The sequence below is a fragment of the Papaver somniferum genome, chromosome 7 (genome assembly GCF_003573695.1).
Source record: "Papaver somniferum cultivar HN1 chromosome 7, ASM357369v1, whole genome shotgun sequence".
Lineage (NCBI taxonomy): Eukaryota > Viridiplantae > Streptophyta > Magnoliopsida > Ranunculales > Papaveraceae > Papaver > Papaver somniferum.
Genome location: NC_039364.1, coordinates 132,355,325 through 132,383,209, shown reverse-complemented (window position 1 = coordinate 132,383,209; position 27,885 = coordinate 132,355,325). Strand labels below are relative to the sequence as shown.

General features: G+C 37.2%; 1 protein-coding gene across 1 annotated transcript; it reads left to right on the top strand.

Annotated features, from left to right (window-relative positions):
* Positions 1 to 9,482: 9,482 nt before the first annotated feature.
* LOC113298447 (ACT domain-containing protein ACR4-like) lies at positions 9,483 to 12,271 on the top strand. The gene is made up of 7 exons (XM_026547196.1): positions 9,483 to 9,571; positions 9,670 to 9,715; positions 9,850 to 9,964; positions 10,076 to 10,143; positions 10,227 to 10,820; positions 10,906 to 11,010; positions 11,501 to 12,271. The coding sequence occupies exons 1-7, from the start codon at positions 9,483 to 9,485 to the stop codon at positions 11,840 to 11,842; spliced, it is 1,359 nt and encodes a 452-aa protein (XP_026402981.1). The 3' UTR covers positions 11,843 to 12,271.
* The last annotated feature ends 15,614 nt before the right edge of the window (positions 12,272 to 27,885 follow it).

The window sequence follows — 27,885 nt, the reverse complement described above, 5'->3', positions numbered from 1 at the left end:
TTACGACCTCTCGTTTAAAGACTTATGTGGGATCAAGAAGCTCTACGAGTACCGTTGGTGGGAAACTAGATAATTGCATTGTTATTTTAGTTTTCGATTACTAAACATAATCATCTCTATAACTATTTAAGGTTTTAGTTTGGATAAGAAGAAAAATAGAGATAAGAACTTACTAACAAGTGATAGTTTGAATGATGAACCTTTAACAATGAATTACAAGTTTCAAAATTAAGAACCAGACAATAATTGTTTTAGTTTTAAATATGGAAGAAAAATGAAGCTAGTTTAGAGTCCGAAAATTCTACTTTAGTGCATAACAATTTTTATTTTTTTATTTTTTTTAATGATTTGTTAGATGCATCTATTTTGAAGCAATGAACCGAGTCGGGTCGGTTATTTCATTCATATCAGTGCGATAATCTACACCCATAACCCGTCGTTTTCTTGACAGACAAGATTTCAATGTTTAGTTTTTTCCCCGGTAGAACTTGATTTTGAAAGCGGCAACTATGTTTGAATTTAAACAAAAATTAAAAGGTTTTATCGTTTACATAGGGTCTACAATTTTGTCTTTGCATTAAATTGAAGTCCTTTATCTTTTATCAACTCTTTGATTTGAATTTTAAAAATTTGAATAAAAAAAATTGTTATGAAAAACATACTGAAATTGTTCGACACCAGTCGAATCAGATGATCTTTGAACATATAATTTGTTTGCTTAGTCGTAATTAATGAAAATTTCGGATCACTTTGATTGATTATGTGAATATAAACCTCAGTTTCATAAAATTTGAGAAACCAAAAAACTGATTTTTTTTTTATACATTTATTGTGACGTTATAGAAGGCCTCGTTCGGTCGACCAATCTAGAATACATAGCACAATTTGGCTAAATTTACCTATGTAAAGAGTGGTCAGGATTTGTCCTTGGCAATGATAAATCCATGGTCTTGGTTGTCCATACCACACCCCTTTTCTGCACGTGTGCCTTAGGTTGTAGGGAGATGAATGATTAACCGTGGGTGCTCAATCATTTTCTATAGGTACCCAAAATCCTCTACCCTTGAGTTCTTCGTCTTCCTGCCTTACATTCATGAAACATGGAACACGCAGGTTCCATTTTGTTAGTCATGGGAATGTTCACCACCTCACATTTCTCAATCAAACATGGAACACGCCTGACCAAAACCCTAGTAAATATCCCCCCATGTTACATGATTGATGTCTCATAAATGTGGAGTCTGCAAGGAAGACGTGTATTTTATTAGTCAGTTGTTGACTTGACTAGACTATGAGTCGTATCCTTGATGATTTGAGCATGATTGGAGAATGCTCTATGATTCATGGATTGAGCATGTCTGCTGGGACAGATGTATAGACATTGAGTCTAATGAGTTTATGAAATATATGTGTCAACTGACGATACTCTGATGATTTAGATAAACATCGGTGTAATGATATTGCTCGATCATGGACCTGTTGATAGAAAATGTTGTTGAGCACTTGCGTCATGAGTTGTCGAATGACGAAGAGAGATTATAATGTCAACTGATGAACCAAATACATGGTTGCTAAACCAATGAAATATGATAGCCGGATCGGTGTGGAATTCTCGAATGTTGATAGTTAAATCAACATGAGGAATATTGCTACTCGAATATTGATAGCTGAATCAACATGAGAAATATTGCTCGGTCAAGCAATTAAATATTGATAGTTGAATCAATATTGTTAGTATGAGCAAATATTGCTCGAGTAATGAATTATTGGTAGTGAGACCAAATAAAATATTAATAAAAAATACTAATAGATGGACCGAATATTGTATAATTAATTAAAATGTTGATTGTTGGATCAACATAAAATTATTGGTGTTTGAACCGCTTTGCAGAGCATTTGGTTCGAAACCATAATTTTTTATTGATTGTTGATTAATGGATGATTTACTGAAAATCTACCAATGAGTAAGAGAGGGACCAGCTACATGAGATGATGGGATGACCATGTAGCGCCCGGGTGCTCGAATGAGCATGCACCAAAGTCCTTTGTAGACCAGTTGGTGAAAGGATAATTAAATGCTCATTTAATTGTTACTAAAATAGTGATCGTCTAAGCATTAGGTGGTAAAACCTAATTATAGAGAGAAGCGGGACCGACCAAGGGGTATGGAACCGACCCTTGGTGGTTGTTGGACCAGCGTATGGTCGATGGATCAAATTCCAAGTTGTTTGGGAAGAGAAATCATCAAAATGGATGAAACCAGCTTTTGCAAGCCAAAGGGATGACCTTGGCCGACCAAGGGGGCATGCCCGTGTCACCATGTTGCTCGTGGATCAATCCTTAGAATTTTGGTATTTTCTGATATCTGTAATATTTTGGATTTTCAGAAGAGTTTGATTGACTAAAACTTTCAATTTTGATCGAATGAGCAATTAGGACTTTGCTCGTGCGACCAATATTTTAAAAATATTAAAATAATAGTATTTTAATATTTTTCATGAGAAGCCCGGACGGTCGTGGGACCATTTGCCTTTTTGGCTTTTTGGAAATTTGAGCAATATTGGAGAAATATGGAAAGTGGAAGCCAAGAATTTGCTCAAACGAGGGAGTTTCATGAGATGAGAGAAAAAATAATAATAAAATAAGGAATTAGATATGCGTGGGACCGACCAAGGCCGTGGCATGGCCAGCTGGCCAGTGGGCCCAGTCCCAAGACGCTCTTCCCTTTATTTATTTATTTATTATTTTTCTAACTTGTGTGAAGGAATATGGAAAACTAGGAGTTTTGCTCAAACGAGGAAGTTTACTCAAATGAGGGAATTTCAAGAGATGAGGAAAATAATAATAATAAAATAAAAAGATGGGGAGTCGAGGGACCGGCCACGACCGTGGCATGGTGGGCCCATTGGTAGGCTAGGAAAGATGGCTACAATATTAAACTGCAAGTGCACAACGTCTATAGTAGACAAAGCAAATACAGGTCGATCCTACAGATACTAGGGCGATGTAGAGTTGATTCTAAGGTCTTTCTATACTGATTCAAACGAGAAGTAACAAAAGGTGTTTTTGTTTGCGTATATACGACAAAGTGATGGATGATTATACAAAAGAAATAAGATTCCAAAGCAATAAATGGTAAACTAGGGCTTCGAGTCCACCTCCTAAACGCAAAGAAATCCCTAATTTGATATACTAGCTCTCCCTTCAATCAAGGAGCTATAGAAGTTCTAGCTTCAAACTACCTTGAAGATGTGATATAATCACTAACAAAGATGATGATTTAATCTCAGCAAAAGATGTCAATCCCTAGTATTACTTGTCTTTCTAAGGCATAAGAAATCAGAGATTGAACTAAAAACAGTTTACATATGCTTGAATATTGACAAAGAATTAATCCAACTACCTAGGATGCTTGACATACAAGGTGAAAGTAATTTGCCAAAATTCAGAAACTAATCATACTTTTCATTGAAATCCCATAGAGAAGAACAAGTAAAATCAAACATGAGGAATTCTAATTATTAAAAAGGTTTCATCTCTGCCCTAGCAGAGATTTTTAGAACATGAGAAAAATACTGAAAACTAAACCTAAATTGCTACAGCTTGCACCGGCTACTCCGGGCTTGAGTTTTTATCTACAATCCCTCTCCCAATTTATACAATATTTCTCCCAATTTTTAATCCCATTTTCAATAAAGTACAACAACAAAATTAGGGATTTGATGTCTACAAAACTCACCACTGATGCATTTTCTTCGCTGTACACATCCACCCTATTGTCTAATGATGTTGATGTTGCAGAGAACTTGAAATTCAGATCTTCAGTTGTCATTCTAGCAGCTCTTGGAGACAAATTAGCCAGCCTATTTTTCCTCAAATAATAGCTATCTAGGGTTAACTTAAAGTGCGTACAGAGAAGACTTCTTAGGAAAGATGGTGATGGAGGTACTTGACAACTTGAAAGAGAAGGATACATAGAGGTCGGCGGTGATGGACTGGTGGTACACAGAAGATAGAGGAATGGGTGCAGTTGTCGGGTGGAGTAAGAAAGAAGACGATTTCTTTTTGTTCCAATCTTGGAAATGATAATTGGTGAAGGTGATAAAAGGCTTACTAGTGTGTTAGGCATTAATACCAAGTTCAGGTGTGTGAGAGAATGATAGCTATGACTTGTATTATATCTTTGTTTCCCATATGTGAACAATGTATCATCTGGCATGACCACCTTGACGTGTAAGCTTCGGCAAAGTCAGTTGGTCCTCCACTTTAACCCTTATGGTCACACGCCTTCTTTTGATCTCCATTTATCATGTGAACACCAAGTCCTCTCTGATCTCACTTTGTATCGACCCACCGCTTTCTTGCTCAGCATTTTCCCAACCACCTAAAACACGAAACAAAATGAGATTATTCCGAAAAAATTACCCACTAATGAACAAATGCGCAAAATACAAGATTTGATATAAAATGAGATATTATAACACTTGGGATGTGATAAAAGACAACAAAATGATCTAGAAATATGCAATATTAGGCACCGATCACCCATGTCACATGCGCCTCTTTATTTTTTTATTTTGCTTCATTTTCCTATTTTGCATAGGTTTCCATACTTTCTCGTTCGTCCATATTTTGAATGCTCGTTTATGCATTTGGGTGATCATTTGTGCATTATTGTTAAGTACACTCGCACCATTTTCTCGGGGCTTACTCGGTGGTGGTCTCAAATGCCCGAACGTTGAATATTTATCACTAACCCATGGAATTCTGCTGGGAGAGGCCTTGAATTGAAGTAATGAAATATTATGATGAAAATATAATATTTTCTAGGAATTCAATTGATGAATTTTGTGACTTGAATTAATTAATTGATGGCTCTATAGTCTATACTAGCAGGCAATCGGTCTAGGAGCATTATATTTATTCGAGAGTCGAGGTATGAGATAGGTGAAGCATCATACTCATTCTGAATATTTATTATGTATAGTTAGGGAATATTGCTACATCCTGAAGACATTGTTGCTCTATACTAGTGGTGAATCCATTTAGGAGCCGTCCAATCATTCTCGATTTTATACAAGAATGAATACTCAAATTGATCAGTATTGATGAAATATGTGAAAGCTCAGCTGAGAGGCTTTAATGAATGTATATATATGCGTGCTCCGAGAGGCAGTACACTCAGTCAGAGATTATCGTGGCATGAGCTTTCATGCTTAAATTCTGAAATATGAACTTCACATACTCGTCTGATTACTAGATCAGAAATATACGAAATTATGATTTTACGATTTTATCCTTCGTCAAAAATCCACCATCAACACTAATCTAGAACAAGAAGGAGTGTTGTTGTCTCCATTGGAAACACTTGGTGCAAAGAGCATGGTGTTTTTTGAGCTTGTTTTATGTAGATTTAGTTGTCGTTTGTTGCAAATTTTGTGTGTAGAGTTTGGGTTGTACAAATTTTTATTTGAGTATTCAAGTTTGTATAGACTTTGCTTTGCTGTAAGCAATTTTCTTTGTTAATGAAGTTTCAGCTTACAAAAATAATAAGTGAATTAATCATGTAATGGTACAGGGTCTTACTATGTGAGAGCAGTAGTGAATGAAGGTGTTTTCGTTTATAAAGCCTTTCCCCTTTATTTACGATGTAAAGCTAATTCATGGGAAAGTGCTGCAATAGCATACTATGCCTATTGTATGCAATAGTGAGACAAGGTGAAAGCTAATAAGCAAAGCATATGACAAGGGTCATAATTGACGCGAAAATGATATTGTTGTTTGGGAATTGCGATATGGCACGACGGCGGATGGGAAACGACAATGCAAGAAATACAACAAGATATGAATCACTCCATCGGCAAGCATGAGTTGGGTAAAACGCATGGCCTAAAGAAAGGAACATTCTTTCCAGGAAATGTAGCAATGTGGTTTAAAGGAATAGTTGGAGACATGTTAGCTTTGAACGTAATGCGTGTGGACAACTAAAGGGTTAGAAATGATATGTCCAAAAGACAGTTAGTCACTTGCATAGATGGGCTATGCAACTCAATTGTTTTGCTTTAGAAGGTTAGGCAAAGAAAACTCACATGTTTCTGTTCGGGTATGCAATATGGCCTTAGTAACCGCATCCAGAGAAATGAGTTCTTGAATTGGTTTTGCATAATCAGAATTTGCGAGGCATGAAATGTAAGATTCGAGTATATTATGAAAAGGAAACCCCTATGCACTTTCTGACATGCTTAGCGGAGGCCATGGAGGACAACATCCCAAGGCATGTGCCAGCAAAATTAATTGAAATTGAAGGTCAAGTCGTTTATAAGTCCTTGTCATGTTGAGTTAGATGCAAAAAAGCAAAGTCGGGAGGCAAAAGACTATGGCAATGATCGCAAGGATCAGTTTGGGAAGAACCATTCCATGCATACACCTAGTCGAAAAGGATTCAAATAAAATTCAGGCATAATTTGGAGGAATTGGCTAAGAAGAATTTCAAGTTTGCATTTGGGTATTGATGCATGATTTGAGTAGCAGTGGAAGCGTAGTACACGACGCCAAAATTTGGCTCAAATGTATGAGATCAATAACAAGGAAGTAAAGCTAAGTGATGTTTATGCTAAGGCATGAGAGTTGGCTAAGAACATTTTGCGAAAGCCAGCAAAGATTGTTGAATTTCATAAGAGGTTCTAGAAGAAGTGCATGCAGCGAAGTTAAGACAAGTATAGTGTTTATACTACGAATTAGGTGGGAAAGGTATATGACCGGTCAGGGTAGTGAAGGCCAAGATGGCGCGTTACAGCATAGCCGGCCTAGTCAACGAACGACCAAGATGGCGCTACACTGAATAGACTATTAAGTGCTAAGATAGCGGGACCCTGCAGGGCCTGTGAAGCGCGAAAATGATGCTAAACCGTAAGGACATTGGCTGAGTAATGAAGCTTATTGACCGACACAATGAAGTTTCATTGAGGAAAGGGCAAGACAATGCCAAAGTGACAAAATGCAACATGCGATGTTGGCATTGATGCATATCCATGGAATTAAGTTCGCCCAAACTTAAGGATGATACAAGAGTGTAGATAGGCCAAGAGTTGGTTATGTATTAGTTCAAGACTGGCCAAAGCTTGAACAGTGCAAACAAGATAGTAATGCAAGAGTGGGCATTAGTATTGTCGAGCAAATTGGCTAAGTGAAGCATATGACGCATGAATAACCAGAATGAGCTAAATGAACGGCCGAGAGGATTTTAGCGCAATGTTTGTTGTACATTGGCGCCAAAACAACTACAAGGCCATGTTGGCTGAGTATTGATTCAAGGCCAAGTTCAATAATGTGAAAAGTTTGCACGTTATGGCTCAAGTGACGGTTATGAGTTGGTTATTGTCTATATAAGCGTTCCAAAGGTGTGAGACAAGGGAGAACGGTTATAGAGGAAGTTTATAACTTAAAAGGTGTGTTCATAACTGTCGTGGAACAGGTGTAGAAGGCTGGCTTGAGTTAGAGAAGAAACTGGCCAGTAGACACAATTATTGGCGCTTATGAAACTGCCTTATGGGACACATGGTTGTCCCATGCATGTGCAAGTGTTGTGCATGATTTTTGGCCATTATAGATGTTGTATAAATGTGCAAATGCATAGGAAATTCAGTAGGCTTACATAGGAGATTGTGAGACTCAAATTGAGAGAGTTTTGGTAAGGTAAAGGCTTGGTTCAAGAGCAATATGTGTGTGTAAGTCCCCAAGTGGGCATATTTTGTATATCTTCCCTTTGGTGCAATAAAATGGGTTAATTGTGTCATGTTCTAAGTGTTCTTGGTTGGTTGATTATGTTAATGAATGTATGGAAATGTTTGAATGCTTTATGGTAAGCATTTGAGAAGAAAAGAGAAGGAAAAGAAGCCCTAGACTTCCGTTGTAGAACTGTGTTGTTGTTGTTTGCATTGGTACAAACTTATAAGGCTTAAACAAATTTATGGGTGAAGCTTAATTCACTGAACCACGTTATTGCCAGATTACGCTCGTGCCATAAAAGTGCCAGGTGCATTGCGGGGTAACACTAGCCATTAAACGGTCCTCTCAACATGATTAACCGAAGGCAAATGCTATCCCGCACCGTTTTGTGGGAAGCTGTCACGCTCAAGCGGCTTCTTTACTGTTAGATGATCAAGCCAATGGTTGGATTCTCATTCAGAAAAGGACCCACCACTTTCAGGAAAGGACCCATCATTTTTCGTAAAGGGTTCAAGACTATTAGATCTGGATTTTAGCGTGATCTAACGGTAAAGAAACCGTTTGAGAGGGATAGCTTCCCGGAAGTGCGGGACACTGCTCTTAACCGAATGCCTAGAATTTCGTTCCAAGAGACTTTTGGTGTTTGAAGTTTTTTCTGTCACGTGTAAAATAGCAGCAGCCCATAAAACATTCGTCTGACTTTGGCGTATTTTAGCGTTCACACTCGGCAGTCAAGGATTATTCTAACATGCGCGTGTCGAGAAGAAGAAAACTGGTGGAAGATTAGAAGGTCTTGTTTGGGCACTCATTTTAAGTGGAGACACAAACGCAGACCAAGAAAGAGAGATTTCACAGAGAGCAGTGAGCGAAAAAGTACGAAATTGCAGGTTTTGTATCTCTTGTCGGGGTGATTTTAATTTATAAGGCAAGGAAGAAAGGGTTTTGAGAGGTTTTTCTTTTGGCTGTGAAAAGAGGTGGTTTTGTAAGAGAACAAAGGGTTTCAGTTTGCTTTTTCTCCTCTCTTTTTCTTTCTTCAGTGAACTTGTTTCTAGTGAATTATCAAGGAATTCGATTCCGCACAGAATTTCTATGGGTAAGAATCTTTTTTTTTTGCCTTCTTTCTCCTCCTTCTCACCCACTCTGGCAGTTTCATTTGCTTCCTTGAATATTTCGTTCCTCTGTTTACTCATGATGTGGGTGATGGGGTTTCCGTTTGCCTTTTGGTTTTAAGCTATTTCAGTTTCTTTGTCCTGGTTTATGGTTTTGGTGGGTTGGTTCTCAGTTCTGTGTATTGGGTCATGAAATTATAACTTTACTGGTTCTTAATTTTGTCATCTTTTGTGGTTTCCAGTGATGAATTTTGTCATTTACTTTGCCCTAATTGTTACAGTTTCTTGTTTACTTACTTTTTAATCCAAGCTTTTCATGTTTCTCCACCTTAGAGTGGGTTCCATATTCAGACGGTTTGAGTAGTTCATCCACTTTTTCACTCATAATAAGTTCTTCAATTAAGTGTCTGTTCTATAGGTGATTAGCCAATAGGCATGTTCATTTATAATTTATTTATTTTTTGACATTTTTCCTATTCTTTTGATAGAAATTTGCACTCATGACCCCGGCCTTTTCCAGTATTTTTTTTTCCTTAAATTGGTCAAGGGCTTTAAAATTTCTTGTTTTGGTAATTGAAATTGATGGTTTTTCTCTGTCATGGGTTAATTAATGTTTCTAGATTTGTGTAATTAAAATCTTGAGTTATGTTTTTGTCTTCAGAATCTGATTTTAGTTCTTCACTGGACATGGATGATGAGTATGAGAAGTTTATTAGAAGGATGAATCCACCCATGTAAGTAGTTTCTTTCATCATTGATATTCCTGAAAGTCTCTTTAAAGCAGATAGATATAGCATAGATGTTTTACTCTCTTCTGTTTCTTTTTATTTAGGGTTGTAATTGACAACGATACCTGCAAAAATGCAACTGTTATTCAGGTGAGACTTGTTTCATTTATTTTCTTTGGAATTAGTTGGTTGCTTCACACTGTCTTTTTCTTTGTTATTTATTTGTGTTTCTTACTTTCTAAACTCTTTTGTTGATCTTTTTTTCCCCCTATCTGTTAATGAAGGTGGATAGTGCAAACAAACATGGAATACTTCTTGAAGTTGTACAAGTTCTTACTGATTTGAATCTCATTATAACCAAAGCTTACATCTCTTCTGATGGAGGATGGTTCATGGATGGTAATAATTCTTTTCTTCTCTTCTGTTTTCTCTCGCTAGGAAAACTTGTACCTGTTGTTCTTTTTTACTGGAACCTGAACCTTATGCTGTTGTTGTCCTTCTTTTTGCTAGTATTTAATGTGACTGATCACAAGAGAAACAAGATTCTAGATGAAGGGATTATCAATTATATTCATAAGGTTGGATTTGTCAGTCTTATACATCAATTTGTTTTTGCACTTTTTTTGACCATGCACATCTGATTCTTAGAGTTGTTGCACAGTCTCTTGGTGCAGATTCCTGCTGTACACCTTCCCTAAGAAGATCTGTGGGTGTGCAACCATCGGAAAATCATACTTCAATTGAGTTAACTGGGACTGATCGACCTGGACTTCTATCTGAAGTGAGTGCAGTTCTCACTGACCTTAAATGCAATGTGGTGAATGCTGAAGTATGGACTCATAATACCCGGGCGGCAGCTGTGATGCACGTAACCGATGAGTCAACAGGGTCTCCTATTAGTGATCCTGAAAGGCTGTCTATGATTAAGAAGCTTTTATGTAATGTACTTAAGGGTAATAATAAAACTAGAGGAGCCAAGACCGTAGTTTCTGTTGGGGACACTCACACTGAAAGAAGGCTTCACCAAATGATGTTTGATGACAGGGACTATGAACGATCTGTTGATGACCTGTTGGATGAGAATCTTAGACCTAATGTTACCGTTGTCAATTGGTATGATAAAGACTATTCAGTGGTCACTATAAAGTGCAAAGATAGACCAAAGTTACTATTTGATACAGTTTGTACCCTGACTGATATGCAGTATGTGGTTTATCATGGAACTGTTGATGCTGAAGGGCCAGAAGCTTATCAGGTATCTAAATTTTTTCGATATACTTGCGTCGGCGTAGTTATTTTATTAGATTTTTAGCTAACTTCTTTTCTCGCTGTTGTTGAAGGAATTCTATATCAGGCATGTAGATGGTTCTCCTGTAAATTCAGATGCTGAGAGAGAACGATTGATCCAATGTCTTGAAGCAGCAATAGAGAGAAGAGTATCTGAGGTAAGGGTGGACGGTCTATGTTGCTCATTTTGTGGTTTTGAATTATGTATTTACATTAGCATGACTTCCAACTTCTTTTATTAATTAAAATATAATAGTAGATTAAGCTTGTTTGTTGTTGTGGCACAACAGTTTACCAATAACATGATACAGTATGCCAATAGCTTTTTTGTTTGCAGTCCAACTTCAATTATTATAGAGAGAGCCAGAAATATCATATTTTTTTTGACTTGTTGATTCCCATGTTAGTCATGTGAGATAGTGCAGATGTTTTTGTAAATCAGTTTGTTTAAAACCTTCCAGGAAAAATGATCTCTTGTGTAAATCCAATGCTCTCTCCCCCTCTTCAATTATTCAATCTTGCTCATACTTGTTTTTTCCCAGTGGAATCTTGTTAACTAGTCTTAATATTTCTTGTAATCCTGAGTTTTATTCTCTTATAATCTTGCCTAGTTATTGAAATTGTAGTCAAATGCTGATTTTCTCACAGGGTTTAAAGCTAGAGTTATGTACAAGTGACCGAGTCGGGCTGTTAACAGATGTTACTCGCATCTTCCGTGAAAATAGCCTGTCTGTTACTAGGGCAGAAGTAACAACAACAGGAGGAAAAGCCGTCAACACATTTTACGTACGTGATGCAGCTGGAAACCCCGTCGACGCCAAGACCATTGATTCCATCAGGCAAGCAATTGGCCTAACTGTCCTCCAGGTTAAAGGCACCTCTGAGAATCCCAAGTCTCTTCCTCAAGAATCCCCAACCAGGTTCCTATTTGGTGGTCTGTTCAGGTCAAAGTCTCTTTACAATTTCAGTTTAATTAAGCCCTACTCATAAAGGTCGCGAAATCACTAAACTATTTTGGATGACCTTTTAGAGTGCTCAGATCGTCATGCCACCTTGTAGATACCCTTCTGTACAAACTTCAGTCCAGATTAGAAATAGTTAGTGAAGACGTGAACCTCCGTTAAATTACGAATACAGCACAGTCAGTCTGCCTGAGTTCAGAGTGAAAGTAAATGAAGATCGTGTATATACTTCTCCCGGATCTAAACCCGAAACGACCAGGAAGGGATAGAGTTACTACTGATAAATTATCACCAGTTTGCTACTTAAGAAAGACTTGCATGCTCTCCAAGCAATGTATATATGGTACCAAATGGTTTCCACTTTGTTAATAGCTTTATCTATAAATCTTTGTACATATTGAAAATCCATCCATTGTATAAATCCATCCTCTCTTTCTCTAATTTTGATTTTGCTTATCCTTCTCTCTCTCTTGTTTTCTTTTTTGTTCTTTTGCAATTAAAATGATTATCTTCTAGTTATATGACGTTTTTGTGACTAATGACTAATGTAGAAGGTCATGTGTTGGTTTATTATTTACTTAATTCCCTAAACTTTTCCTTTTCCCGGGCTTTGGCTTAAACCTTTTTACTTCAGGAGGCGGATAACCTCGGATCCTAGTCAATGGGGATGGTAGGTCATGGGGAGGTGCTAGTGGATTCTATGAATGATCTTAAATGCTAGTATAGTTTTAGCAAGACTAGATAAGAAAGAAGGTGGCTAAAGTTTGAACATCGTAATCAAAAGAAAAGGAAATCTGGAGAGAGATAGAGATGGCTGAACTTATAAGATCATTCAATAGACTTTGGTTTGTTTTTTTCATGTCATTCCATGAATTTCCTGTAGCATTGCCCATTTGTTTCCTCGATGGTTCATTGCTAGACGGACTAGCTAGAGAACAGGTATATTGAAGTAGTGAACCAGTCTTTTTATTTATTTTTTTCGATGCAAAAGAATGGGATTTATTAATCATAAATGTGAAGTTTTTCTGACAATAATTGAGCCTCAACATTACTAGGAGGATCGGCTAACCAAGTTTTAAAAATTCTAAACCTATTGCTGTACTTTGCAAGTGTATCACCAATTTTATTACACTTCTTGGGACAAAACTAACTTCCCAGGCTTGAAATTTTTTTAAAGTTTCTATTGCATCTAGCAGAATGGCTTCATTCTCCCATGCTATTGTATGAGACGCCTTGTTTATATAACTGTCAATCCCTTTAAGATTCGTTTCCAGCATAATTCTTGGCAGCTGCAACTCCACGCACCATCTAACAGCATGACTCAAAGCTAGGCATTTTGCTGCTTCTGAGCTTGCTATTCCTGCATAGCATTTGACGAGCCCTCCCCTCCATGTACCTGAATGGTCATGCAAAACAAGAGCAATACCAGATAGGCCAGAGCTTAAATCATATGAGGCATCACAGTGTACTTTTAGAAAAGAAAATTTACGTGGATTCCAATGTAACGTTCTAGTCATAGGAAGCTGCTCTTCTGTGCCAGACTTTAAGCATTTCTTGTGAAGATTCTCCATGTAGCTTGTAAAGCTCAAGGCTTTCCTCGCAACTGTCATAGGATCAGCTTTTATTTTCTGAAATTCTACTTCACATCTTGTATTCCATGTTGTCCAAGACACTATCATCGCAGCATGAAGCCAATCTTGTCCACCTGAATTTTGTGATTGTTGATGGTACTAATTTTTAAACATGGTTGCAATATTATCTTGATTGCTTGTAAGAACTCTTGATCCACCCGGAATCTGAAGTCAGGCTGCTTTTGAGAAGGGACATAGAAACAATATATGCATCACATCTTCAGTAGAATGATTGCATAAAGGGCATTGCTGATTTATATACCTGCATACCCTTGAAGTCCTCTCTTTTGTTGGTAAAATATCAGTGAAACACTTCCAAAAAAAGTGTTTTATTCTTGGCCATAGCTAAATTCTCCAAAACTCCTTCCAACTGATGTTAGTTCCTGGGATAAGAATTGAGGACTGTAAACTTCCTCTGCTGATTTCGAAGAGTCTGTTATAAGCTGATTTCGAAGAGTCTGTTATAAGCTGATTTTAAAGAAAAGATCCCATTTCTTGTCAGATTCCAAATCAACTTGTCTTCAGCATATTCTGGAATTCTCATGCTTAAGATTAAATTGGCAGTTGGGGTATCAAAGAGCCTTTGAACCAAAGCAACATTCCATTGTCTGGTGTCATGAAAAATAAATTCTTGCACCCCTATATAACTCTCAGAATCAGTCACTCCATTTTGTGGTTCTGGTGGATTATCCAGACCCACTATCCAAACATCCAACCAAATCTTAATGTTGCAACCTTTCCCTAATCTCCACCTGCTATCATGTTTTATAAAAGTGACTTGTTTTTGTATCCCCCTCCATGCCCAAGAACAGTTTGGTTTTGGGCTAGCATGCAATAAGCTTGTAGCTGAGAAGTACTTTGCTTTCTTGGCCTTCACCCATTGTGCATCTTGATTTGTGCAGATTCTCCATGCAACTCGAATTCGTAACGATTGATTTAAGATTTTTAGATCTCTAAAGACCCGTCCCCTTTCATTCTTGTGCAAATTGAAATTTTTCCAAGAGGTAAAATAAGTTCCTTTCTTCTCCTCAAACCCCACCAAAAATCTCTTTGAGCTAAGTCAATCTTCTTTATTGTTTCCTTTGGTATTTGGAGACAACTCATGGAATAAACTGGAATTGTGTTTGTGGATGTTCTTATCATTAAAGATTTACCACACTGAGACATAGTCTTTCCATTCCAGGCTGAGAGTCTTCCCTTAACCCTATCATATAAATGAGTGAAACATTTCACTTTAGATTTACCAATGATAAAAGGTATGCCAAGGTATCTCTCATTTGAATCCATATGTGGCACCTTTAATCTCCGTGATAAAATTCTACAGAAGCGCTGTGGAATATTTGCACTGAAGTGCACACTTGATTTGCTGAAATTGACTATCTGACTTGAAGCACTGCCAAAATCTTCAATAACCTTTAGAGCATTGTTGACATTATGAAGATCTGCATTTAAAAATAATAAGCAGTCGTCAGCGAAAAATAAATGGGAAATGGAGGGACCACCGCTTGCTATTTTAATACCCTCTATTTGACCCATCTTCTCAGCATGGAAGAGTTGTCTGGACAAAGCCTCCATAATAATGATGAATAGATAGGGTGACAATGGGTCACCTTGTCTAACTCCTCTAGTTGGTTGATAAGCTTCACACGGTGCACCATTTAAAAGCAAGACGATCAAACGCCTTCGACATATCAAGCTTTAAAGCAAGATATTTTGTATTGCACAAAGCAAATGCATATCAGATGGAAATTGCTTCTTCTTCGTTTTTGGAATAAGAGTTATATTTGTATTTCAGCATATATCCACTTCGAAAAAATTGTTGCACCATTTATACTACATCCACACCTACTATGTCCCAACGAGATTTGAAAAAACCAGGTGGAAATCCATCCGGCCCCGGCGCTTTCCACGACTTCGTACCTTTTAGTGCTTTAAAGACCTCTACACTATCCGATATCTTCATAAGTTCTTCATTCTCCAGATCAGTAATAACCTGTGGAATACATTGAAGAATTTGTTCATTCTTCATCGGTGAGCTTTTGGTGTGCAAAGAACTATAGTGTTGCAGAAGTAGCTCCTCCAATTATTTCCTTGTTGTGCATCAGTTTCCATTGCAATCTTTGAGAGCCACAATATTGTTTCGCGATCTCCTTTTATTTGCATTTGCATGGTGATACTTTGTGTTACGATCCATTTCCAAGAAATATTCATCCCTAGCTTTCTGTCCCCAGAAGTCATTCTAAATTTGATGCTAATGTTCCACTTGATTCTCTAGTTGTACTACCTGATTTGCAGTATCATTATTTTGAGTACCATTCCGCAAGGATTCCATCTGTTGATGAAGTAATAATATATTGCTCTGAATGTTTCCAAACTTTCCTCTATTCCATTTAGAAATATATTTCCTAGCTTCAATAATTCTTCTTGAAAATTGATATGCACGAGAACCATTGAACTGGTGATTCCATACTGACATAATCTCAGACTTTAATGACTCGTCCTTCTCATAACATTGGAATTACTTCCAATTACGCCTTTTATCTCCACTTGAAGCAGTATTATCCATCATTAGGGGGCAGTAATCAGAACCCAATTGAGGTAAATGTAAGAGTTTTGCATCTGGGAAATGAAGTACAAATTCTTCATTTGTTGTAGCTCTATCCAATCTTGATCTGTGGATGCCAGTTCCATGTATATTTAAAGACCAAGTAAAAGATCTGCCAGTGTAACCCATGTCTTCTAACCCCGCTTCATGAATTAAAACGATAAAATGAGAATCCCTTAAAGAAGTATTAGAAGTATGAGAAGAAGTACTACCAATTTGCTTTCTGCCTTCATGTGGAAAAACCAAATTTAAGTCGCCAATGATAACCCACGGCTGATTGATATCCTGACTCAAATTTCTGATATAAGTCCACTGTTTTTCCTTTTGATTAGGGTATGGAGATCCATACATGCAAGTTAAAACCCATTCAGGTTTACTTGGGTCATCCTGCACTAAGCAATTTACAATCCAAGATTCTGAATTAACAATGTTAAAATGAAAGCCATCCTTCCAAAGAAGGATTAAACCTCCAGCTAGACCTCTAGAGGGAATAAATTTGTTGTTTGGGAACCTATAGGATCTAGTGAATTTCCTCATTTTGTCTTCTCCTAATTTAGCTTCTGACAAAAAGATAATGTCTGGATCATATTTATTCATTAGGTCTCTGAGATGATCTCTACTTTGTTTTTTTGCAAAGCCTTGGCAATTCCAAGCTAGCACCCTCATATTTGTAAAAGTAAAATGGGAGAACTCTAAGAGATGGTATTGACTCAAATTTAACTCAGAATTATGCAAAGTAACTAAAACAACATGAAAGTGAAGTAAATTATTAACAGAAAAGTAAAAGGAGAAAGTTGTTACCAAAGCAGAATATTCCCCTTGTTCATGCATGGAAATCAGCTTTGTGTTCTCATTGTTGATCTTGCATATACCACCATCCACAATATCCATCAGTTCAGTATGAGCAGCAATGTCAGTGTTGTTTCCTCCATGAATAGTCAAGATGGGACCTAAAATGAAAGGGTTTGATCCATTGTTTTAATCAGGTTGGTTCCTAGCTCTTTTGGAAATCCTAGCATCCTCAGCTTCCATATCATATGTCCATTTTCAACATAACATAATCATTATCCTGGTCAGCTACTTCAGCATTATCCATCTCATCTGCAGTGTTTTTCTTTGCAGCACAATGCGCTTCATATTCTTCTTGAGTCATGGATCTTTCACGCAAAATTTCAGCTACTGCTTCACAAGCGGATCCATCATGGTCGATTACATAGAATTTATCACACAGATTATGGGGTTGTTTAGCCCAGTGATATCTTACCCATTTTGGCTCACCAGAGTTGGTGTTCCACCATTCACCTCTTTCTAAAGGTTTTTTGAGATCAATCTCAATACGAGCAGTGATATAGTTGACACCCCTAGGCCTGCAGTTTTTAGGATCAGTGGAGATCTTCTTCCCCAAATCTTCAATTGCTTCATCTACTACAGCTACATGATGATGTTCAAGGAGTAATCCTTTGAATTGCACATTCCAAGCCTGAGTTGCAAAGACGTAATCCTTATAAGCCACAAATGTCGAGTATTCTTGCAAAGCCAGTAAGATTTTCATCACATTCTAAGGTTTTTTTTTTTGATAACCTCTTGCATATCCCTTTGAGAGTGAAACTTGAAGACATACAAATATTTTCCCACCACCTTTGTCTTTCTTTTCTTATATTTCTGCCACAGAATATCGAGTTCATCCTTGATTTATGAAGTTTCAATCTCATCTTCATTAGTCATAAGTTTTTCTATTAAACAGTTTGACCAAGCTTTTGATGTGATCAGAAAGAGTTTTTGAAGACCCAATAGCACCCTTGCCTCTCCTAATGGAGGTAGCTTCCATATTTGCAGTGGTGTTGAGCAGATCATTGTTTGTTTGGTTGGCCTCCATGTGTGTGAGATGGGATAAAATTCATTTATGTTTTAAGGTTTTACGAAGATCACACAGAGGTTGAGGGTATAAGTGATTGGCACAAAGGGTTTGCTTTTTCCTTTTTATTCTGTACTGAAAGATATCTATGATATTTTCTTTCCTAAAAGGAAGCCTAGAATATATCAGAGTTGACGAAAGTATTATTCTGTGTAGCTGTAATTGCATGTAATCGCACAGGTTGGCTGACTACGAGATTTACGGAGTTCACCATGTAAATCACCTGGTTACTCATGAAGTTCAATACTTGACAGGGATAAACACTGTAAATCTCATACTGAGGAAACTGCATAGCTGAAACTTTTACAGATCGCAATAATGATTGAAAGGGATGGACTGTTATCGGTAAAACCACCACAGTTGATAATACTATCAAAATACTGATGCAAGACCATTTCACAAAGATCCAATATAGAATATGATCCATGATTTAAACAAGGGGAACCTGCACAAATTAATGTGTCATTAGTAACGAAGAAATATCAAACAGTAAAAGATAAAATTAATCAAAAGTAACTGAAATCAGACTCAAAGGAAAATTTCTCTTTAGAATCTAAAACAAATGAGAGAGGCAGCACAAACTAAATCGAAAGATCTATCAAACTACTTCTGTAACAGTGAAAAACTCAACCAATAACTAGAAACCCAGGTGAAATTATGTTAAAAATCATTGTAAAATAATCAAAGATTGCAAGGCAGAAGACATGGAAGCAAAGAAAACATTTACTGAGTCAACTCAGTAATTTCGCCCGATCTGCAGAGCTCTCGGCCAAATTCAATGGTTCTAGAAATAGTTAGGTTGTAGTGGACCAGTCTTTTAGGCTGAAGTGAAATAGAGTTTGCAATTGAGGAGAGATAAAAAAGAAAGATGATCTGTGAAGATCTCCAGGAAGATTCGGAGGACAAAACGTCAAGGATTCCTTGTACAAATGGACGAATCATTTTATTGTTGTTTTTTTTTATGCAAAGGAAACTTTTATTCTTTAAACTGAAGTGAGATATTGTCTTTCACCGGTTTCTAATGGCAATTCTTATGGTAATGTTCAAATGAAATTTTTATTGAGCCAGGTGGACGGCCAAACAGGTTTCTCCACTAAGGGAATAACACTGCGCAGTTGATTATCAAGCGCCCGTGCTAAGGACACGCGCTGGATGGGTAGGATAAACGCGGCTCTGAAAGAAAAAATGCTGGCGCTCAAGACAAAAATACTGGCGTTGGTCATATCAACGCGGGCGTGACAAACAAAAACGCCAACAGTTGATTTTCCAACGTCCGTATTCTCAACGTTAAAGTTTACAAAACTATAAATTCCTTCAACTGAATTCATTTTCAGTCATACCACTACTATTTCCTTCTTCTAAAACTCTTCTAAATTAAATTTTTTTGATACAATATGAACAACATTTTAAGAAAAGCGGTGAATAGTGTAAAGAAGAGAAGAGATCGAAGAAATAAACCGGCACCGCGGCCTCCCACATGTGTAGATTTTTCTCAAAATCGGGAAGCAGAGTTTGCTTCGCCGAGTGTCGTTACTGCTCTATCATTAGTCCAAGGTCATGTGTCCGGGGATCAAGATCAGTCTGAGGATTATTTTAGAATGAGAGGTGGATTTTCAGACTTAAAGGTTGTTTATGAAGTTCTATCCCCTCAAGTCCGAGAAAGGGTTGACAGATATTCCTGGCGTGCGTTTTATAGTGTGAAGCCTAGAAGATACAACAACAGAATTACGAAAATAATGGTACAAAGGTGGTGGCCGCGACGCACACATTCCATTTTATGGATTTTGAAATTGGTAAGCTTGTTTAACTTAACTTAAATTATATTTTTGAAATAATTATTAAATAATCAAAAGAATTAATCATAGTTGATGTTATACTTGTAATAGGAATTACGCCCCTCGATTTGCATTTCATTTGTGGGATCCCAAGTGGAATGGGAGAGATGGCACCATTCAACCAAGACGAATGGATATCAAATAGTAAATGGGAGACGCTTTTTCAATCGTTTATGGAATCAGAAATATGTGAAGATTATAAAGAATTGAAAGGAGGTGGGATTAAATGTTAAGCGTTGAAGTCTTTCCTTACCCAACCCAGAAACCCAGAAGATTTAGATGACTATCCTGAAATTGAAAGGGTGTTTATCTTATGGGTACTGGGTCAGACATTCTTTCCAAACTCAACTTATGTTGCTCGTGTTGGTTGGCTTCAAGCGTTGGAAGATCTTGACAAAGCACCATATTATGACTGGGGATCTGCAATTTTAGCAGAAATGTACTGTGGGTTGGATCAAGCGTCCATGGGCGGAGAAAACTTCACTGGTTTCTGGGGCATCATAAAGGTAAATATGAAAATTATTATTTTGAAATTTATATAATTTTATGAACAAATGTAGATTAAGTCAAAATACTAAAATTATGGAGTAATTTGTAGTATTGGTGGTATACTTACTTATGTGTTAGTAAACCAATCCTTAACGACGATACCCATAGATTTCCAATCTTAGACATGTACATCTTGTCCAACTGGGCGAAAGACACTGGCAACGACGTCTCGGGTTCCAGTTTTGTTCAGAGGTTTCATCAGATGACTCGGAGCCACAACAACGTAGTTGTTCACCCTTACATTGATTTTCCTCAGTATGGTGTTAATGATAGACAACGTATTCTTGATTATTCTCTGCGTAGAGTTGTTTTTTACACTCCAGAAACAAAAAGATGGGTTTGGTTACCTGGGAGAAAGATTGCAGTACCAAATACAAGGTATATATGGGATTGCAATTAACCCTCCACAACAGATGCAAACCTCTGGATTAGATTTTGATCGGCTGAGAAGAACCAATTGGGAGAGGTATGAACTAAATACAAACAGGGATATTGATGAAGCGCAGTATGTCAACTAGTACAAGTCGATTGCAAAGCCTGTAATTGGGACACACAACATGCACATCTATGGGTTTGATTTCCCAGGGTTATCACGCCTTTCCCGTGATGCAAATATCGTTCCTAGCCAGTCACCTCCAAAAGAGCCGTGCTTTATGACTTACCCCACCACGGGTGCAAGTTCTTCTTCATCTTCGTCAAATATGCCCGAAATTCGTTGAGAGATGCCAAATATTAATTCACAAGGTGAGCCAACCACGATCCCTATTGTTTCCCAAGCTATGGAACGTGATTATCCTTACTACAATGTAACTGCCAGTAACGAAGAGTTGCGGAGCCAACTGAAAAATTTGTATTGGGTGAATCGGCAAATGGAGGCTATACACTTGAATGTGTGTTGGAAATGGCACGAGGACACAATGCTTGGATTGAATCCAACTGTAAATGATGATGGGCGTTCACCGTCTACCGATTCCACCAGGAGCAACAGATCATTGCACGATAGTGAGAAACACAAGTACGACAGAGTTCTTCACCACATGTACGACACAATACTTCACCACAAACTGTGCTTGTATCTCAACCTCAAGTATTTAGGCTAGATCCTAGGCATATTTCATCATCATTCTCTCCATACAACCCAAATGATTTCTACAATGTTACACCACCACAACAACAACAACAAACATCTTATATGCTTGGAGGACCGAGTGCACCGAGTGCTTTCCAATCGCCTAATGTTGTTCAACCAGTTTTATCCCCTTATGAAAGTTTGAAAAAGCGAGGGTACAACAACCACACCCAACAATTCGATTAGAAATCTGTATGGACAAACTCCAATATATTTTCTAGAGAATCAACTAGACAGTCAGGCTCAATCTAGAGAAAAATATATCAAAGAGTTTATATCTCAATCTCTCGATTTGATATATACTCAAGCAAATATAAATCTGCGAGTCTTTATCAAAGAGAGATAACTTGGATGGTACCAAAGACAATATCCAAGTGTCAATAAATTTAAATCAACAACCCAAAAGGTCAGATATTCTAATTGATTGAACAACGCACAACCTGTGATATTTCAATTATATAAACAAATATAATGTGGAATAGAAATAACACAGACACCAGAATTTTTTTAACGAGGAAACCGCAAATGCAGAAAAATCCGGGGACCTAGTCCATATTGAACACACATTGTATTAAGCCGCTACAGACACTAGCCTACTCCAAACTAACTTCGGTCTGGACTGTAGTTGAACCCCAATCAATCTCACACTGATCCAAGGTACAATTATGCTCCTACGCTTCTGATCCCAGCAGAATGCTACGTACTTGATTTCCTTAGATGATCTCACCCACAACTAAGAGTTGTTACGACCCAAAGTCGAAGACTTTAATAAAAAAATCTATATCACACAGAAAAGTCTAAGGTAATAGATAAATCCGTCTCCCACAAATATACCTATGAGTTTTTGTTCCGTCTTTTGATAAATCAAGGTGAACATGAACCAATCAATAACCCGGACTTATATTCCCGAAGAACAGCCTAGTATTATTGATCACCTCACAATAATCTTAATCGACGCAGCGAAAAAAGATATTGCGGAATCACAAACGATGAGATGAATATGTTTGTGACTTCTTTTCTATCTTGCCTACCGGAGATATAAATCTCGAGCCAATTATTACAATCGTACTCGTAATGATAGAAACATCAAGATCATATCACACAACTACGATAAAAGTAGTATCGGTCTGGCTTCACAATCCCAATGAAGTCTTTAAGTCGTTAACCTGGTTTGAGAAGAAGAAAACCCAAGGTTAAAGGAGAATCGAGTCTAGCTTAGCAAACTAGTATCACACGTAAGGTGTGGGGATTAGGTTTCCCAGTTGCTAGAGTTCTCCCTTATATAGTCTTTCAAATCAGGGTTTACAATCAATGTTAGCTTGGTAACAAAGCATTCAATATTCACCGTTAGATGAAAACCTGATTACATTCAAGCTAATATTTCTCAACCGTTGGATCGAAAACTTAGCTTGTTACACACAAATGAAATGTCCAATTTTGGGTTTATGAACCGTATCCAAATATTAACATTTGTTGGTTCAACAACTGTTAACCAATGGTTAGCCATATGATCACTTTCATATCAACCATATTCTTATTCACCATAACTAGTTCAAATGACTCAAATGAACTAGTTAAAGAGTTGTTCAATTGCAAGGAAATCTTATGTAACTACACAAGACACAATTGAAGCAAAAACGGTTTGATTCACTCGAATCGATTCATGAACTTTATACCCACGGTTTTCCATAGCATTCCTTAGTTTATTTAACATTAATTCAAGAACAACTGGTTTTAGATATAACCTACTCAAGTTCGCGGACTGGGTTCGCGGACTTGAGCTCATGGAAGGAGTACACAAACTCCAGCAGAAATTCTCGGGCTTGAGAACTTCGCCAGTTCGCGGACTTGGCTCACGCCAACTTCCATTTCTCTTGATCAACAAAGTTCGCAAACTTTGGTTCAAGGAACTATAAGAACTTATACGTATATGTGTTTCCACAACAATGCTTATATCCTACCAATGGTTATGTAATCTAAACTCTCATTTCAATCATTTGAAACATTCTCAGAGAACGTTATATAGCCGTTATGCACATACCATTTTTCGTCAGAGCAATTTCCAAAGTGATTGAAACATAACATGACATTCGTCACTAGGCAAAGATGAATTTGGCTAAAGCGAAATCTTACCAACACACATTTCGAGAAATAGATAGGCGAGTTAAACTCGGCTCGAAATAGAAAATGTGTATAATGAAAGTCTATATCAAAAAACGACTTTTGTCTCCAGAGTAGGAGATAGAGTAAATAGACTTTTGAGTGATAGATAAGTTCAAGTCTCCACATACCTTTTAGTCGATGAAGATCCACCAGTTCCTTGAGTAGTCCTTCGTCTTGTATGATGATTTCCATGGAGTCTTGAGCTCAACTACACTTTCTATCCTAGTCCGAGACCTTTATCTATATAGGCTAGAAATCAAGACTTATATTTTGATCACTAACATTGACAAACATGCTTGAGATAGAAACACATGAGAGTTCGACCGAGCAATGCTCTAACAAAGTTTATTTAATATGTTGGCAAGTGGGGATATTCCAGGTCTTGGAGAATTCTTGACTCCAGAAGATAACAATGGGGGAGATAGAGATGGGAGACGTTAGAGAGATTGTAATTTTTAATTCTGCTACATTTGTAATTTTAGTTTTAAAAGTACGACGGTCTGAATCAAATGAAATTACATATGTTTAAAATTAAGCGTTTTACATTAGCTTCACTGAATTATGGCGGACTACATTAGCTTCACTGATGAGAAATACTAGGCGGAACAACAACTACAAAGAAGGGGTTGAAACTGTTCAACACCTTAAGGATTTCGAAACATTTTTTGAAAGGAAAAGCCACATTTTTCCATCTTCTCCATTCAGCCAAAGATCTTGTTACCATCTCAGTTTCACCTCTCAGTCTATATCGATTGGCTTGTATGGTTAAAGCTACAAACTCACTTACTTCTTTCTTAATTGTACGAAAACGATTTTCTATGTCGCATATAACACGACGACTCGGATTACGGGTGTCACTGCAGAACCCGTCGTGAATAACCGTCCAGAAATTCACCCATGGATAGTTTGCTGAAGCAAGCTGAGTAAATAAAAGAACATGGTTTCTGCAAATAGATTCATCTTCTTCTTTAGTATACGGAGCGCGCCGAACTAACAAGGGCCGAGACATATTCAAGAATTGAAAGATTTGTTGAAGTTGAAGAATTTTTTTAAGATCAGAGAAGAAGAGTAAAGAAGACTAGATGTGTGAATGTGAATTTGGAGTTGAAATGGAGAGTATTTATAGAACTCAAAAATTATAGTCGTTCGTGTTAGAGCACTGCTCGGTCGAACTCGCAAGCGTTGCTATCTCAAGTTTGTTGTCAAGTTTAGTTGCCAAAACTATAAGTCTTGATTTCTAGTCTACTTATAGTTAAGTCTCGGATTAGGATAGAAAGTGTATTTGAGCATTAGACTTCACGGTGTTCATCAATTTAAGACGAAGAACTACTAAGGGGAGCTTGTGGAACTTCATCAACAAAAGGTATGTGGAGACTTGAAATCATCTATCACTCAAAAGTATATCTACTCTATCTCCTATTTGAGACAAAATTCGTATAACTATATAGACTTCGATTATACACATTTGATATTTCGAGCTCAGTTTAACCCGCTTACATATTTATCGAAATATGTATTGGTAAGCTTTCGCTTCAACCAAGTTCATCTTATACTCTTGAAGAAAGTCAAAAGATGATCATATGAAAATCGCCTGGTAACATCTTACATGATTTGTGCGCGATACAGTCATTTGATGTAGACTCGGAATGTTTCGTATTGATTATTTCAATAAATTGAAAATTATTTTGATGCCAATAGTTAGTGAAAACAACTATTGTCATCCTCTAAGAAAGTTTCCATGATTGAAATAGAGTTTAGGACAAATGGATTTAAGCATAGTATGCGTACTTTCATATATGTAATCCATGTCTGGAAACCATGGTATGCATACCCGTATGCGTACTTGTTGGTTTTGAGAAAGTCCGGGAACCTGGTATGCAAACCGGTACGCGTACTGGCGTAAGGTTCAGGTCCGGGAATTTCTGCTGAGTTTGGATGGTATGCGTACCAGTTCGCATACTGGCGAAACCCAAACTTGGTCTGGATACTTATGTACGCATACCCGTACGCATACTTAAGTGGATGAAGTTCTAAAATCGATTTGTTCTTGAACTAATACATTTATATAATAAGGAATATAATATTTTGCAAACCGTGACTATAATGTTCATGACTTGATTCAAGTGAATCAAAATCGATTTTGCTTCAATTGTATCTGGTATATTTCTATGAGAATATAAACAATTGAACAACTCTAGAACTAGTTTCATTTGAGTCATTTGAACTAGTTATGGTTAAGATGAATAAGGTTGATATGAAAGTGTTCATATGGCTAACTTCGGTTAACTATTGTTGAGCCAACAAGGTGTGCACGTTTAGGTACGATTACCCATATCTAAATGAAGGTACATTTCATTTGTGTGTAACAACCTAAGTTCGATCTAATGGTTAAAAGATATTAGCTTGAGTCTAATCAAGTTTTCATCTAACGGTTAATATTGAATGCTTTGTGACCAAGGTAACATTGATTGCAAACCCTGATTTGGAGACTATGTAAAGGAGAACTCTAGCAACTGGGAAACCTAATCCCACACCTGCTATGTGATACAAGTTGCGACTAGAGTCGATTCTCCTTTAACCTTAGGTTTTTCACGAAACCTTGTAGGTTAACGACTTAAAGACTTCACTGGGATTGTGAAGCCAGACCGAACTATTTTCTCTGTAGTTGCGTGATCTGATCTTGCACCTTCTATCGTGATTGAGTATTATCTTCTTTAAGATTGGATCGAGATTTATTCTCCGATAGGCAAGATAAAAATTAATCACAAATATCTTCGTCTCATCGTTTGTGATTCCACAATATCTTGTTTCGCTACCATACAATTAAGATTATTGTGAGGTGATTGATATTTCTAGGTTGTTCTTCCGGAATATAAGTCTGGGATATCAATTGGTTCGAGTTCACCTTGATTTATCAAAAGACGGAACAAAACTCATAGGTTTATCTGTGGGAGATAGATTTATCTATACAATAGACTTTTCTTTGTGATACAGATTTGTTTATCAAGTCTTCGACTTTGGGTCGTAGCAACTCTTAGTTGTGGGTGAGATCATATAAGGGAATCAAGTGCGTAGAGTCCTGCTGGGATTCAGAGACGTAAGGAGTGCAACTGTACCTTGATCAATGTGAGATTGGTTATAGCTCAACTACATTCCAGACTGAAGTTAACTTGGAGTATGCTAGTGTATGTAGCGGCTTAATACAATGTGGTGTTCAAATCTGAACTAGGACCCGGGGTTTTTCTGCATTTACGGTTTCCTCGTTAACAAAATTTCTGGTGTCTGTGTTATTTCTTTTCCGCATTATATTTTGTTATATAATAGAAATATCACAGGTTGTGCGTTAGGTTCAATCAGTTCTTGAATCCGGACTTTAGGTTGTTGATTGAATTGATTGACACTTGGATATTGGTTTGTGATATTTTCCAAGTTTTTTCTCTTATTCAATCGGACTCGCAAATTCCTATTTGTTTGATTACGGATTGAATTGAGAAATCGAGATACAAACTCTTGTATATATTTCCATTGATTGAGTCTGACTGTCCAGTTGATTCTCTTGGAATTATATTGGAGTTTGTCCATACAGATTGCTAAGCGAAATATTGGGTGTGGCTGTTAGACCTAGCTTTTTCAATTGGTATCAGAGAAGGAAAACACGTTTAAGACCTCATAAGTATGTTGTTAGAGCACTGCTCGGTCAAACTCGCATGCGTTGCTATCTCAAGCATGTTTGTCAATGTTAGTGATCAAAACTATAAGTCTTGATTTCTAGTCTCTTATAGCTAAGTCTTGGACTAGGATAGTAAGTGTAGTTGAGCTCAAGGACTTCATGGCGATTCATCATACAAGTAGAAGATTTACTCAAGGAACCGGTGGAACTTCTCGACGAAAAGGTATGTGGATACTTGAACTTATCTGTCACTCAAAAGTCTATCTATTTTATCTCCTACTCTTTGAGACAAAAGTCGTATGCTATATAAAATACTAGATTATACACATTTGGTATTTCGAGCCGAGTATACCTCGCCTATCTATATCTCGAAATATGTGTTGGTAAGATTTTCGCTTCGACCAAGTTTATCTTTACCTAGTGGCGAAAGTCATGAATGTTTCAATCACTTTGAAAATTGCTTGGACGAGAAATAGTGTAACAACTATATAACGTCCTCTAAGAATGTTTCAATCATTGGAATAAGAGTTTAGGTTACATAACCAATGGATTACTTGAACCTAAGTTTTCGAAA

What these genes read in the sequence shown, in the direction of transcription:
- LOC113298447 (XM_026547196.1), top strand. Translation starts at nt 9,483, where the DNA reads ATGTTTTTGTCTTCAGAATCTGATTTTAGTTCTTCACTGGACATGGAT. An exon ending in TGGAGGATGGTTCATGGATG is followed by an intron (nt 9,965 to 10,075) that starts GTAATAATTCTT and finishes TCTTTTTGCTAG; the next exon opens with TATTTAATGTGACTGATCAC. An exon ending in AAGGGCCAGAAGCTTATCAG is followed by an intron (nt 10,821 to 10,905) that starts GTATCTAAATTT and finishes CTGTTGTTGAAG; the next exon opens with GAATTCTATATCAGGCATGT.